The 15725-nt window shown below is 44.3% G+C and overlaps 1 protein-coding gene across 2 annotated transcripts in view; it reads right to left on the reverse strand.

The window, feature by feature from the left end:
• Positions 1 to 15725, reverse strand: part of SLC2A9 (solute carrier family 2 member 9) — a 203032-nt gene that overhangs the window by 68736 nt on the left and 118571 nt on the right. For both annotated transcript variants that reach the window (XM_002814585.5, XM_024246464.3), the window contains exon 8: positions 10753 to 10863. In XM_002814585.5, the coding sequence (XP_002814631.3) occupies positions 10753 to 10863 (111 nt within the window). The remainder of the gene's footprint in view (positions 1 to 10752; positions 10864 to 15725) is intronic.

The following is a 15725-nucleotide window of genomic DNA, read 5'->3' on the forward strand; positions in this document are numbered from 1 at the left end:
ACCTTGTTTGGGAATAGGGTCTTTATTTTTAGGTGATTCAGTTAAAATGACATCATTTGGATGGGCCTCAATCCATGATGACTGGTGTCCTTGAGCCAATGGAAAAGGGAACGTGTGGACACAGAGACAGACAGGCACACAGGCCTGTAATCCCAGCACTTTGGGAGGCCAAAATGGGTGGATTACTTGAGGTCAGGAGTTCGAGACCAGCTTGGCCAACATGATGAAACCCCGTCTCTACTAAAAAGAATACAAAAATTAGCCGGGTGTGGTGGTGTATGCCTGTAATTCCAGCTACACAGGAGGCTGAGGCAGGAGGGAGGTTGAATCGCTGGAAGTGGGACGCAAAGGTTGCAGTGAGCTGAGATTGTGCCACTGCATTCCAGCCTGGGTGACAGAGTGAGACATTCCACCTCAAAAAAACAAAAAACAAAAAAGATATACACAGACAGAATGCCATGTGAAGATGAGGCAGGGGTTGGGATGATGCTTCTGCCAATCAAGAAGCACCCAAGATCACCTGCAAGTTCCCAGAAGCTGGGAGAGAGGCACAGGACATTCCCCCTCACAGTCCTCAGGAGAAATGAGCACTACAGATGCTTTGCTCTCAGACTTCTGGCCTTGAGAACTGTGATACAATAAATTCCTGTTGTTTAAGCTACATAGTTTGTGGCACATTGTTTTGGCAGCCTGGGCAAACCAACACAAGGAGCTAACACCTGATGGAGGGCAGGGCTTGTAATGTTGCCTGCTAAATGATTGAATGTATGTAAAAAAAAGATGGAAGGTACTCCCCAAATATGTATAACTATTATATGTCAATAAACAACATTTTAAAAAGGAAGAGCTGGAGGGCAGGAAAATATCGCCTAAAATTTCATTTATTTCAAATTTATCTCAATTAAAGCTTCCAAATCTGATGTAATGTGCTTTCATATTATTTCACATACATTACTTTATATACACTTTATTTATTGCTCATTGTCTATATTGTATTCAATGTGTATATCTCTCTATATAAACTGCATGTGGTACTCCATGCATGGCAGGAGTTCCTGACTTTCTTAGAGACTACAGCGTCCTGCATGAGTTCATTGCTGTGCGAGGGTGAGCCTTTTGGTCATAGAAGATGCCCCATTCTCTGTGTCCAACTCCAGGCCGGGACCTTTTTAAATTCTGCTGATTTACATAATCCCTGTCCTTGCCTGGCTTGATGCTTCTGGGTCTGTGGGCCATGTGGACTGACTGTGCGCAGGGGCCCTAGAAGCTACCAGGAGGAAGCCCTGTTGGTGGGGCTCTGCTTCCCTCAGGACGTCCTGTCTGACTGCTCCCTGCAGGCATCCCAGCCAAAGGCAAGAGCTCCCTCTTTAGTCAGCTGGTGTGATTTCCTCAATAGGCTTTACTAGAGCCGTTCTCCATTGAGCAACCATTAATGGTATTGAATGCATGACAACTACTATGGCCATTTCTTTAAACCTGATGCATGACACACACACGCTCTCTCCCGCCCTCCCTCTCTCTCTCTGTCTTTCTCTCTTTCAAATTTACATTTTAAAGCAACTCTATGAGGTTTCCCCTAATAACTCAGCCAAAGCGGTGGAGACAACTGAGACTCTTTCAGAGAGAAATGTAAATGCTGGGGCAAGATGTGGCCCAGATGAGGGCCACCCCGCAGGCACCCCAAATAGGTGTTTCCTAATCCTGACATGTTGGGATGGAGGAGTTCCTGAGGAACCCTTGGCACATGAGCAATTGGTGACTTTCTAGTCAGAAGTTGGATTATTGTCAAAGTTTTAGCTGCAAAAGGATGGGAGAAAGGAGCGGAGAATGGTGTGATTATCACTGATGCATCTCCCTCCGCAGAGGAAAGAAGGCCAAGGTACGTTACATGAAAAGAAATTTCACATTCCAGTATTACTTTTAGCTGCTAGTAATCCTGTTTTAAACATGCAAAGGCTAATCTTTACTTTCACAAATCTCTCTAAAAAGAAGCCAAGACCTTTGAAAGCTGTGGTTATTGCAAGTTAGGGAAATTTTAAAATTTATGTTCAGAGGACTGAGTGCCAGAAATAATTTTCTGCTTGGGACAGGCTCTCTCTAAATTAAAAACGGAATATAATTCAATGAAACAAATTTTTTTTGAGAGTTTCTGCTTAAAAGATGAATGTGCACAAAAGATATCTGTATATCTGTTTGGGCCAAAGGTGTGAGAAGTGAGAGTTGCGTTTTAAATAATGATCATCCCAGGGTGGCCCATGATCCCTAAGTATAACAAATTAAAATGTCTTGAGATATTTCAACCAAAGTGCAAAAGAGACATGGGTTTTCCTTTCGTCCCATGCCAACTGGGATGGAAGGAAAGGCCGGCAGCAGACAGGCTTTTCCAAGTTCTCCAGTCCTGTGGACGTCTCCTCCTCTTGGGTGACTTTACAACCTTGGCTTGAGGCCGTAGCTTCCGCAGTTTCTAAGTGAAGCACTCCCCCTCATGCTCTCACCCTTCTCAAAAAAGGCAAAATGTGGTTCTAAACAGGTTTGTGAGGATACATTCAAATTGTTCTTGGAAATTTGGGCAAGTGGAAAAAAATTAGCTCTTCAAGGAGCAGAGAAAGAGACACTGGATGTCCAGATGACTTAGGAGTCAGAGATTCCATAGCAGGAGCATCAAGTTGGCAGAGGGCAGTGGGCAGTGGGAACAGCCACCACTTAGAACTGACACAAGGGGATGGTGAATGCTGTCTCCACCCCACACCCCATGAGCCACATCCGCGCTTTCCTTTGGTGAGTGAAGCTGGTGGGGCCAGTCCAGATACAGGGGAGCCAAAGGATGTTATCAGAGGGTTGGGGAATAAATCAGGAAAATTTGGTGGGAAGTAAAGACTCAGGAGCACATCCCAAGAATCAGAGGGTGAGCTGCAGGAACGGACTTGTGGGTATGCCCTTGGCCAAACTCAAAAATAGAGCTACTTACTTAAAAGATATTATTCAGAGCTTGGGGTGGGTGGGAGTGGAAACTGCAGGGGAATGTGCTTCCAGGGCAAAACCCCACCTTTTCTGCTTGGGGATGCTGGGGCACTGACTCTGTTTCTTCCCTTCCTCATCCCCACCCAGTCCTCACCCCATGAGGATGACCTGTCATAACCAGAAGTATTAGTTCATTCTCATGCTGCTATAAAGAACTGCCGAAGACTGGGTAGTTTACAAAGGAAAGAGGTTTAATTGACAAAGTTCCACAGGGCTGGGGAGGCCTCAGGAAACTTACAATCATGGTGGAAGGGGAAGCAAACTCATCCTTCATGTGGTGGCAGGAAGGATAAGAATGAGTGCCCAGTGAAGGGGGAAGTCCCTTATAAAACCATCAGATCTCATGAGAACTCACTCACTATCATGAGAACAGCATGAGGGTAACTGCTCCCATGATTCAATTACCTCCCACCGGTCCCTCCCATGACACATGGGGATTGTCGGAACTATAATTCAAGGTGAGATTTGGGTGGGGACACAGAGCCAAACCCTATCAAGGAGAGTCCGCACTTCTCTGCCTGCTTCTTGCTCAGGCAATGGTAACACTAATGCTTTTGATCTAAGCTCTGAACATGAAAAGCCATTTAGCCTGAGTTTTAACTTCTCAGATCTGGGGATGCCACCCAGCTCAGACTGAGCTCAGGCCCCCAGGGGGTTTGGGTTGGGAGCCAAGGGGAAAATCTAGCTTTGCTTCTGCTTGCTACAACCCTCATTTCTCCTAAGGTCCTGTAACATTTGTAAAATAAACTGGGGACTTGATCTAGTATTTTATTGGAGGAAGGGTGTAGTTTCTTCTAGTCCGTGACCTATAGAAATGCCATAGAATCATTATTTATCAAGGAAAAAGGAATGTCTGTCAAGGGAAATTAATTGAACTCAGTCCTTTCGAGGCCAGTTCTAGAGCACATGTCAGTCGGATGATTCACAGGGAAAACTGGCCTCTCTCCAAGCCTCGTGATGACGCTCTCTGTTTCTACCCTTGTCACCCTCTGCCATTATCTATTTTGTCTACAGCAGCCAGAGGGATTTAAAGCATGACCTGGCACTCTCCTTTTAACACCCCTGTCCAATAAAAGCCTTATAGACAGCAAAGAAAACAATCAACAGAGTGAAGAGAAAACCTACAAAATGGAAGAAAAGATTTGCAAACCACATTTGAATCCCCTCAAGCCCCCTGCCCTCCCACCAGCCCCTTGGCCCCTCAAGTGGCAGACACATCCTTGCCCCTGCCTTGGGCTGCTGCAGACATCCCTGTCACCTCTCAGATTCTTGCTCTCTGTCCTAGAGGGAGACCCATGGGCTCAAATCAACAAGCTCCCTGCCCTCTCACCTCTGGGTGGCTTCAGCAGAAATCAGAAATCAGCGGTCAGATATCAGAAGGCAGAAGAAAGAGAATGAGGCCAGGGGCTGGTTTGGTGATTCACTTTCTACAGGGACATTGTGCCTGGCTTTGTCCCTCTATCAAAGGTTGCAGCTCCTGATAGGTGGTGTACCCACCCTACATGCCCTCCGCTGCCCTGAATTAATCTGCCTTAAGCTGCTCAGGTTCACTGTGTCCCTCTTTCCCAAAGGTTTTTCTTTCAGCCGCTTCTTTTGCCTGACATGCTTTTCCCAGACAGCTGGGCTCACCTGGAGCCTGACCACAATATTTAAGATGGCAACTGCCCCCGTCTCTCCAGTCCCCTTTCTCTGCTCTACTGTTTTCTCATAACATCCTTTACCTTCTAAAACACTGTGTGGGGTACTCCCTTGTTACACTGTCTGTGCCCCCTTGAGGAGCTCTCCTTCTCCACAGCAGAGACCTTTGTCTGTTTTGTCCACTGGCACACAGCAGGGGCCCAAGTGAGCACTTGCTGAGTGCTGGAGGAAGAAGCACCCTGGCCTTGGGCTCATCTTCTAGTCTTTGAGAGGCAACAGGGCAGCTTCGGCATTTTCCATATCTGCTTCTCTTCAGGGATATTAATAACAAGAGTAACTGCGTGAGTTTGCCAGGGCTGCCGTGATAAGGTCCCACAGACAGAGCGGCTTCAGCAATAGAAACGTGTTGTCTCACAGTTCTGAAGGCTGGAAGTCCAAGATCAAGGTGTCTGCAGGGTCCTGCCTCTGGAGGTGCCAGGGAAGGGTCTGTTGCAGGGCCCTCTCCTGGCTTCTAGTGTGTTTTGGCTTTGAGCAGCGCAATTCTAATTTTTAGAGGGCGTTCTGCCTGTGTGTATGCCTGCATCTAAATTTCCCCTTTTCATAAGGACAGTCGTATTGGATTAGGGGCCCACCCTATTCCAGTATAACCGTATCTTAGCTTAACTAATTACAACTGCAATGACCTTATTTCCAATTCAAGTCACATTCTGAGGTACTAGGGACTTCAACATATGCATTTTGAGGAGGTGCAATTCAACCCATAACAATAGTTAACATTTATTGAATATCTTCTCTATGCCAAGCACTGTGAATTACAGTATGATTCCAATGACAATACCTGCTGAGGCTTAGGTCTGTTATTATTGCCACTTTCACTAAGAGAAAAATAGGTATCAGAGAGGTTAAGTGACTAGCTCAAGGTCACCCAGCTAGCAGGTGCGGGGCCAGTACGACACAGAGCCCAGATGCTCTGTCGCCCTGCTTTCTCTCTTTACCACGTTCTGCTCTCACATGGGCTGGATCCAGTGTCCTGAGTTCCAGCAGTAAACTCTGAGGCCTTTGATTCTGAAATTGTTGAATTTATTGGGAAGCAATGGAGACTACAGGCAACAGAAACCATATGAATTTTTTATTTATTTTTTTACTACAACTCAAGAGCATACTCCATTCTTGCTAATTATGAAAATGTATTGCAATGAATCAGAATGACTTCCTGTGAATTCTGACCCCTGATTTATAAAAGCACAGAGTCTGTGCTTCTCAAGAGTGAGCCCTCACCCCACAAAGCCCCTGCCTCACATGGCCTGAATGACGCTCACTGGAAGTTCACTCATCAGAGAGTTAACACTGTGCCAGGCAAATCAATTTGGAAAACCAGCTGTTTCTGAAAGATAGCAATTATTTACAGTTGCCCAAGCTGATGACTGATGCCCTGAGCCAAAATTAATTGCAGATCAAATGAGCAAAGATGTCTTTCCCCTCTCAACTTTATTAGCCTCCTGAGCCATTTTAACAGACTGTCAAAATCTCATAAGAGGAATGAAAAAAATTGGAAAGTCTTTTTGGATAGGCAATCACTTCAAAGGGCTGGATGAAATATATGTATATATATTTGTGTGACTATTACATATGTAATTGTATATATAAATATATATTTATTGCCTTGTTTTCAAATATACTTCAAGTTATATGTATTTTTATATATTATATAAATATATAAAAATATATTTATATAATATATAAAAATATATCTACATATTTTATTTCCTTGTTTTCAAATACATAATATATAAACATTATAATATATTATGCATATTATTATATATATAACCTATATAAATATGATATTTTATATATACATAACTTTGGAAAGTGCAAGGAATTTACCTTATATTGATGCTCTGTGAGGAACATGGGAGTGGCTTTCACACACTTTGGATTTTGTTTCCATAATTCTGTCGGAGGCTGTATTAGTTTCCTATTGCTGCTGTAGTGAGTTACCACAGACTCAGTGGCTTAAAACAACCCAGGTGGATTATCTTATAGTTTTGGAAATCAGAAGTCTAGAATAGATCTTGCAGTGCAAACACGATGGTGTCTGCAGGGCTGGTTCCTTCTGGAGGCTCCAGGGCAGAATCTTGCCTGTTGCAGCTTCTAGAGAACATCTGCATTCCTGGGCGTGTGACCCCTTCCTCACCTTCAAAGCTGGCAATTGCATCACTCCTGCCTCTGCTTCCACCATCACATCTCCTTCTTTGACTCTGACACTCCTGCCTCCCCCTTTCACTTACAAGGACCCTGTGATAATACTGGGCTCACCTGGGTAATCCAGGGTTAGCTCCCTATCTCAAGATTAGTCCCACCTGCAACATTCCTTTGTGCCATGTAAAGTAATATATTCCCAGCTTCTGGGAATCATGGTATGGACATCTTGGGGAGCCGTTATTTTTCCTACCACAGGTGGGAATGGTTATGTCCATTTTACAGTTGAGCAAATAAATTCAGAGGTGTTGGGCAACGTTCCCAAGACCATGCAGCTGGTAAACAGGTGGTCAGGATTTGAATTCAGAGTAGCCTCATCCTAAAGCCAAAGCTGTTTCTCCCCAGAACATTTTTCTATTCCACACTCTCAGCCTCATGCTGAATTTAGTCTCATGCCTTTCCAGGAATTGAGATCAATGCTACCACTTTGAGGACTGTTTCCAATGGACTAGTCTCCATCTGCCCTTGCATCTCCAGCTCTTTGAGAAGATGAAAGGGGGACAGACTACCCAATGCACTTTACCTAACTTCTGCTAGCCCTTCAGCTCTCAGGTTCCTGGTCTCCATCTCCAGGAATCCCTCCCAGAACCCCTTATTTGGGAGGGAAGCTTGTCTCAGTGCTGCATGTGGTAATTGTTTCCAGGTTTGCTTTTCTCTCTAGATCATGGCAACTTCACCTGTGACAGCTGGCACAGTATGAGTGCACCTTAGGTGTCTGTGGAATGGATGAATGCATGCCTGCATGAAAGAATCCACCACCCAAGCTCTGAAGCATCACTTCCTGCTCAGAGGAACCTCCTACACAGAGGTTCCTGCACCTCTAGAACAGCAAAACATCTTTTATCCTTGGGTCATAGTCAACCTCCTCCATTGGACTGTGAGCTCCTGCAGGCAGGCACCATGGCAAAGGCCCTCTGTAAGCCCAGCACAGGGTCAACAGCCTGACCATAGGAGGAGCTGGCAAGAGCTTGCTAAATGGCAGGGTACCAACTGGCCATGGTCCAGATGACTGAGATCCACCGGGTCCACACTTAAAGGAAGCGGCAGGAGCGCTCTCCAGAGGCTGTGACTCCAGAGAGTCACAGAGAACCAGAATCCAGAGGTTCTGATTTTAGAAAGGACTCCTCCTTCCCTTCCAGGACTGTGAAGTCATTTACCCTCCTTTCTGGGGTTTCCAAGGAATACTTTGCCCAATATTGTCAACTTTTAAGGAAGAGGATCTGCCTGCCAGAGCATGGGGACAAGAAGGAGTGGCTTCTGGAGTCTGGAATGAATAAGAATGGCTTCCCGCGAAGTTTTCTTGGACCAAGGAAAGAAGTGTAGCCACTTCCTCAGTGTGCTCCTCTTTCAAACAAGGGCAACCATTGGACTTTCAGGCATGAAGTGAGCATTCATGAGGTCCCATGTAGAACACTTTGGGGTGTCAGTGGGGGGGGACAGTAGGAGTCCCATGATGTTCTCTTTCCCCACTCTCTTGGGTTCTGAGCCAGCTGACTGTGTGACCCAGAGTAAGTCACTCCTTTTGGCCTTAGTTTCCTCAACTGTCAAAAGACAGCAAGAGTCCCTGTAAAATCCTGCTCTCTACAACGATGTCCATCGTAGCCTTATGTAAAGTCACACATTATGGAAATCTACCTAAATAGGACAAGAATAGTTACCACTTACTGAGTGCATACCATTTGCCAGCCACTGCTGGAATCACTTAATGTATATTCTTTGGTACAATCCTCAGCCCATCCCTATGAAGCAGGGATGATGGCCTTTAGAAGTGGGGAAACTGAGTCACAGAGATGCTGAATAACTTACTTGGGGGTCACGCAGCTAATAAAAAGACACAGAGCTGGGACTGGAATCCTGAAAGCATGGCACTGCCATCAGGTTCTGAGTAGAGACATTCAACAACCTCACCCACAGACAATGGTTAAGGAAATTATCATATAGAAAATTACTGGAGAAGGATAAATCGTTCAACACTAGTGTTAATTCAGGGAAGGTGATGATCTGCACGATTTTCTGCATATATGATACACTTCAACAAAAAATAATAAATAAGAAAATGGAGAATCATTCTGACATAAGATTATGCGAACAAAAGCAGATTAGAGCTAGTATTTAGAATAGGATTACTGTGCTACTATGTAAGAAATATACATCTATGCATAGAAAGACAAGGGAAGAATTTGCCAAAGTTCCTTGGGTAGTATGATTGTAGGTAATTTCTTCTTTGTTCCTCTCTACTTTTCTGAATTTTACAAATTTGCCCTGATGAGCTGGTATTGATTTCTTCACAATACCAATAAAATACTTTACAAAAAACAAAAACAAAAATCTCCCGTACTTTCCCCATAATTTTCATCTCAGACTGTGTTTTTCCGTTGCTCAAAGTAAAAATTAATAAAGAAAACTGGGTGCAGTCTATAATTTGAGAATAACAAGAATGAATCTTGTGAAACTTCCAGAATGTGAAACGTTGAAATGTTTTCCTCTAATAAAAAGACCATGAAGTGGAAAAGGAAAGAGACAAAACATCATTCCTCTACATTTTTTATGGTATCTATTTTTTAAAGCATCTTGTTAGAATGACCCATTAAGCGCAAGGTGCAAAATGAAGTGTTCTGTCAACAAGAAGTCAGAAAGACAATTGCAAGCCTCTGCCTGTTTGCATGGGCATCAATCTTGTCAGTGCAAATCAGTGAGCAAGAGTGAAAATAAATGAACTACTCCATCAAGGTCAGAGAACGTAACTCTCTAATTTTAGCCCTCTCTTTCCATTTGGAAGGGAGCCTAACTGTGTGCTGTGTGCCTAAAATGTGAAGCACAGACATAGCTACAAAAAAGAAGAGACACAAGCATCTCATAAAGAGGGCAACTGAAGCTCAGAGATGTTGAGTGCACTGCTCAGTGCTACACAGCCAAGAAGTGCTGGAGCCAGGATTCAAATCCAGTTTGATCTGATTCCAAGATCTGGAAATTTCTGCTAGGTTCTGAAGCCACCCAACTTTCCCCTCCACCAGATGTTTGTTTTGCATATTGGAGGTTGAGAAACAGTGACGAGCTCTACGCCTTCTTTTGAACATATTGGCTTATTATTAAGGTCTTCCTCTCTGTTATACTGGTCAAATGAATGTCCTTTCTCCTTTGCCTTGCAAACTCCCACATGTCTGGGGTAGTGAGATGACTGCTAATGGTTTTGAAACATTTTAAATGTCATGGCAAGAGATTGGAGACTCACGCCAATTCTCTGATCCAAACTCCTAGGGACAATATGGCCCTCTTTCACAGGGCATTCATATTTCATCATTTGTGACTAGGTGAGAATTCAAAGGATGGAGTTATTTATTAAAAGGAAGATGACAGGGAAGCAAAATATAGGAAAGAAATATTCTCTAGATGGGTAAAATGTCAGTGAAGAATATTCGCTACATGGGTAAAATGTCAGTGAAGAGCTGCATGATGAACTCCTAAAATCCAGCCCCCTTTGGCATGACAAAGGACATGCTCCTCAAACAGGACATGCCTGTTTGTTGCCTGAGGTTCCCACAGAGCAGTGCTGCCTGTCCCATGAGGTGTCAGGAACTGGGTGAGAATTGTCACTCTTCAGTATTCACTTTGAGGTTTTGGATCAATAGCCCGGACACAAATGATGTCTGGGTTCTCCCCATCCCAGCTATTTCTTTAAAACCAAGAGTTTGCTGAATGATAGAAAACCACATTGTTCTAATTGATGAATTCTGATGGGGAAACCCCCTGCCTTAAAGGACCTTATGAACATTCCCACTGTGCTGTGTAACCCCCTGTGGCATTCTCAGGAGTAACCCTCAGTTGACTTACAGAGAAGATGGCAGCCAAAGTCTCAATGCCCCCTGTACTCAAGGTGACGTACGGGATCTTTGCCGGAGGGATCCCAGCTTTTCCAAAGATGCTGTTGGTGTAGAACCAAATCTATAATGCAGGAAAGAACAAGAAGAGAGAACGGTCAGTGGAAGGACTTAATCTATTTTCTAAATCAAATTTGGGTATCAGGTGGTCTTTGGATTAAACTCAGAGTCCCAAGGTGGAGAGGCGTGCATGCTCATTTTTCACTTTCATCCCACCTTCTCCCTTTCTTCATTACTTTTTTTTCCTTATTTTATTATTTTATTTTTATTTTTTTTTATTATACTTTAAGTTCTAGGGTACATGTGCACAACGTGCAGGTTTGTTACATATGTATACATGTGCCATGTTGGTGTGCTGCACCCATTAACTCGTCATTTACATCGGGTATATCTCCTAATGCTATCCCTCCCCCCTCCCCACATCCCACAACAGGCCCCAGTGTGTGATGTTCTCCTGCACTACTGGGAGTGCCCAGCTAAAAGACTACACTTCCCAGTTTTCTTGCAGCCAAGTGTGACAGTGAGATAGAAACAGTAATGTTGGTGGGGCTTCCAGGAAGTTTCCTTTTTTTAAAAGGAAATTTTCATCAAGGAGGTGTGCTTCCATTTTTGTTTTTTATTTTTGTTTGCCCTTCCTTCTTTCTGTGTCAGGATGGTGGAGGTGATGGCTGGAGTCTCAGCAGCCTTTTTTGGATTACTAGGTGACTTCAGAACAGCACTGCCATTAACCTCCATTGAAACTTTATGAGAACCAGAAAAGGCCCCCACTACACAAAACGCTTTACTGTCATCCACTGAAAAATTGCCATAGTAAATCCACAATGCATACAAGGTGAAAGATGTTCCCCAGAGTTGGGTAATGCACAACCTGTTTAACTATACATAGAGCCCCTGCCTTGGGATAAAAGCCACTTGTTTAGATGCTGGACCAGGAAGTTAGAAAGAGTTAGCCTGTGCCCTTACTGACTACCCTGGTTCTGTAATTTATTATCCAAACATGAGCACTTTTGAGAGTGCTGATAATTGTGCTGGGACAACACACTTATATTGAGTGTGTCCTGGGAAAACCACGATGTGTGGTCTTGGAGTTGCTATACCAGCCCTCACAACTTACTTCATGTGAGACTGAAAACCTTCCATCTTGTTGAGGTCTCTGTTGGGGTATCTGCCACATAAGGTTAGACCTAAATCCTAATTGACGCCCATGGCATCAGACAAGCACTGATTAGGAGTTTGGAGACCTGGCTCCATCTTGAACTAGCTGTGTGACCTCAGGCAATTCACCCTGCCCTGCGGAGATTCCTACTCCTCCCCAGTCAAATGAACATGACCATGCTTATTTTGCCTGTCCCATGAGGTGTCAGGAACTGGGTGAGAATTGTCACTCTTCAGTATTCACTTTGAGGATTTTAGCCTGGACACAAATGATGTCTGGGTTCTCCTCATCCCAGCCATTTCCTTAAAACTGAGTTTGCTGAATAATAGAAAACTACATTGTCCTAACTGATGAATTCTGATGGGGAAACCCCCTGCCTTAAAGGACCCTCTGAACATTTATGAACAGTTTAATCCCTATTCAGCGGCAATGTTAGAGCACATTGTTCATAACCTGTCAGGTCCAACGTTAGCTGGCCACACTCTTGCATTTTGCTCTTTGTTTCTGGATGAAGCTCTTGTTTCTATAGATCTGTCTTATTACAGATGTCTTTAGCAAAAATTATTCATGCATTGGGGGGAAGATATAGGACCTACTTATATCTACAGATGGCTAAATTTTGTGAAGAAAGCAAACCTCCATAAAGTTATGGGCATACTGAGAGATGCCAGTGAAAATTACAACACCCATTTCTTCGAGCTTGCAGGCATGGATACATCTATTGGCAAAAACAGGTTTTAATATTCGTGTAAAACAAGAACCTTCGTGTTCTGCACCTGTTTCTCATTTGAGCGAACGTTAGACTCCATCGTTAGCCTGAACCTTTGCTGTCACATCCATGGTGTACAGAGGTAGTGCCTAATAAATCCACTAATTCCTATTATTCTTAGGGCTGTGACAGAAGCTAACATTATCCTGAAAACTCTGTGTCCATTGAATATGTTTATACAATTGCTTCCGCTTTAGAAGGTAACTATGATCCCCAGTGCACCGTCAGGGTTGGATTCCAGAAGTGTAACAGCCTTTCTTAGTCATCAGCCAAATTCAGTGATTTTCAATGGCCAACGTTCTCTAGAGACCCTCTTAATGCCCTCAGGCTGCCAGGCTGTCACCCATGTGAAGGTGTCTGACATTTGTGTTATTCACAGCCGTGGTTCTGATCCCCATGGCCTGACCAGCTCATGGTCCTGAGGCTCCCAGCCCTAGATCCCACTTAATGTGAATCCTCTTATGTTGTGGCCAGCACCTCCTTCTGGCTCCTCTCACCCCCCACAACCCCGTCTTCCCTGGTTTCAATTCTCCCCATAGAGACCCTGCTATAGATATCCCTTAGTAGGTTAGTGAAGAGAGTCATTGTACATAAAGTTCTAAGTTCAGTGAGGGACAGTTATAACTTTTGCAGGGAAATGGATGAAGCTGGAAACCATCATTCTCAGCAAACTAACATAAGAACAGAAAACCAAACACCACATGTTCTCACTCATAAGTGGAAGTTGAACAATGAGAATACATGGACACAGAGAGGGGAACATCATACACCGGGGCCTGTCGGGGGGTGGGGGGCTAGGGGAGGGATGGCATTAGGAGAAATACCCAATGCAGATGACAGGTTGATGGGTGCAGCAAACCATCATGGCACGTGTACACCTATGTAACAAACCTGCACATTCTGCACATGTATCCCAGAACTTAAAGTGTAATAATAATAATAATAATAATAAAGCAATAAATGCCATATTTATTCTTATATTCATTCATGAATCAAAAGGCAGAAATCAGCCCACAGATCCTCTCCCTCAGTCCAGGGCCTGCAGGGGTCCTGCCGGGCTGGCCCTGTCCACCCTGGGGCAGGCCTGGACATCACACTCGCTGCCAGTCTTATTCCGTTTGTGCCACAAAGCCACTTCCCTCCCCCTGCATCAGCTGATAGAGTGGGAAGGTGACTGCCTTCAGCTTTACCTCTGCTCACACTGACGCTTATTTGATCGGACAGTTTGAGGTTGCTGTAAAATAAGAAAGCACTCAGGAAACTTAAGAGTGCATCCTGCCCCGGAGCCCCCCAGCCCCCATGGAGTGTGCTTTGTGTTGACCTAGTTCACCACACAACTCTGTTCTTTCAGCTTGCCCCCTAGCCTCCCCATGCAGCGTGGCAGGAGCAGCAGTTCTGGAGGCATGGAGTGGGGATTCCAGCCCCAGCACTGCCTCTCACGACCTGCGTGACCACAGGAAAGCGACTTCGCATCTTGGAATCTCTGTTCTCCAAAGAAAGGTAATAATACTTTGTCTTTCAGGGTTCTTGTAAAAATTTTAATGATGATAAAAGAAATGATCCAGGACAGCACCTGTTATAATTGGCATATAACAAGTGGTAGGTATCATTCTAGAAGGTTCTGTCTCTCCATGAAGATGTGATTGCTTCTTGGTTAAGAAGAGCATCTGGAACCAACCCAAATGTCCAACAATGATAGACTGGATTAAGAAAATGTGGCACATATACACCATAGAATACTATGCAGCCATAAAAAATGATGAGTTCATGTCCTTTGTAGGGACGTGGATGAAGCTGGAAACCATCATTCTCAGCAAACTATTGCAAGGACAAAAAACCAAACACTGCATGTTCTCACTCATAGGTGGGAATTGAACAATGAGAACACATGGACACAGGAAGGGGAACATCACACACTGGGGACTGTTGTGGGGTGGGGGGAGTGGGGAGGGATAGCATTAGGAGATATACCTAATGCTAAATGATGAGTTAATGGGTGCAGCACACCAACATGGCACATGTATACATATGTAACAAACCTGCACGTTGTGCACATGTACCCTAAAACTTAAAGTATAATAATAATAAAGTTTTAAAAAAAAAGAAGAGCATCTGACAGTGGCACATATGCTATGGTAGGAATGCACCTCTGGGTCTCTTTTCAGCCTCCTCCTTGTGGGATGGGGCTTTGAAGAACTGTGCAGATGGTGGGTGTGGGGTAAGGGCAGCAGGAAAGAATTTGGGTCTTCTCAAGTCCCTGCCTCTAATGCCCTGAAGCTCTCATTCTTAACTCACGTCATAGTGTTTTAGAGACAAAGTGTAACATACATAATCATTTTTACCCCCTCCACAGTTGGGCATGCCTAAGGATGCCCAACATGTCTAAGAAAGCAGCATGTCTAAGGATCAGTCAAGGGTCCATAAGAGTAAACACCCCATTTACTTTTGCCTAGAACAAGGTGATGCTGACAAAGAGTATGCGTTTAATCTATGCTTTCTGGATGTGGTGGGCAGAACAATAGCCCCCCCGCCCTCAAAATGTTCACATGCTAATCCTGGGAACCCCAGAATATCTTAATTTACATGGCCAAAGGGACTTTGCAGATATGTTAAGTTCAGAGTCTTGACATGGGGAGGTTATCCTGGATTATCTGGGTGAGCTGTAAATGCAATCACCAGGGTCCTTAAAGAGGGAGTCAGGAGGATCAGAGTCAGAGAGAGAAGACGTAAGGATGGAAGCAGAGGTCAGAGAGGGAGAAATATTTGAAAATGCCATGCTGCTGACTTGCAGATGCAGGAAGGGGCCACAAGCCGAGAGATGTAGGTGCCATCTAGAAGCTGGGAATGTCAAGGAAGTGGATGATCCCTCTGGAGTCTCCAGAAGGAATGTGGCCCTGCCAACACCTTGGTTTTAGGACTTCTGACCTCCAGAACTGTAAGATAATAAATTGGTGTGGTTTTAAGCCACCACATGGGTGGGGCTCCTTCAACAAAATAATAG

Source organism: Pongo abelii, chromosome 3 (genome assembly GCF_028885655.2).
Source record: "Pongo abelii isolate AG06213 chromosome 3, NHGRI_mPonAbe1-v2.0_pri, whole genome shotgun sequence".
Classification (NCBI taxonomy): domain Eukaryota; kingdom Metazoa; phylum Chordata; class Mammalia; order Primates; family Hominidae; genus Pongo; species Pongo abelii.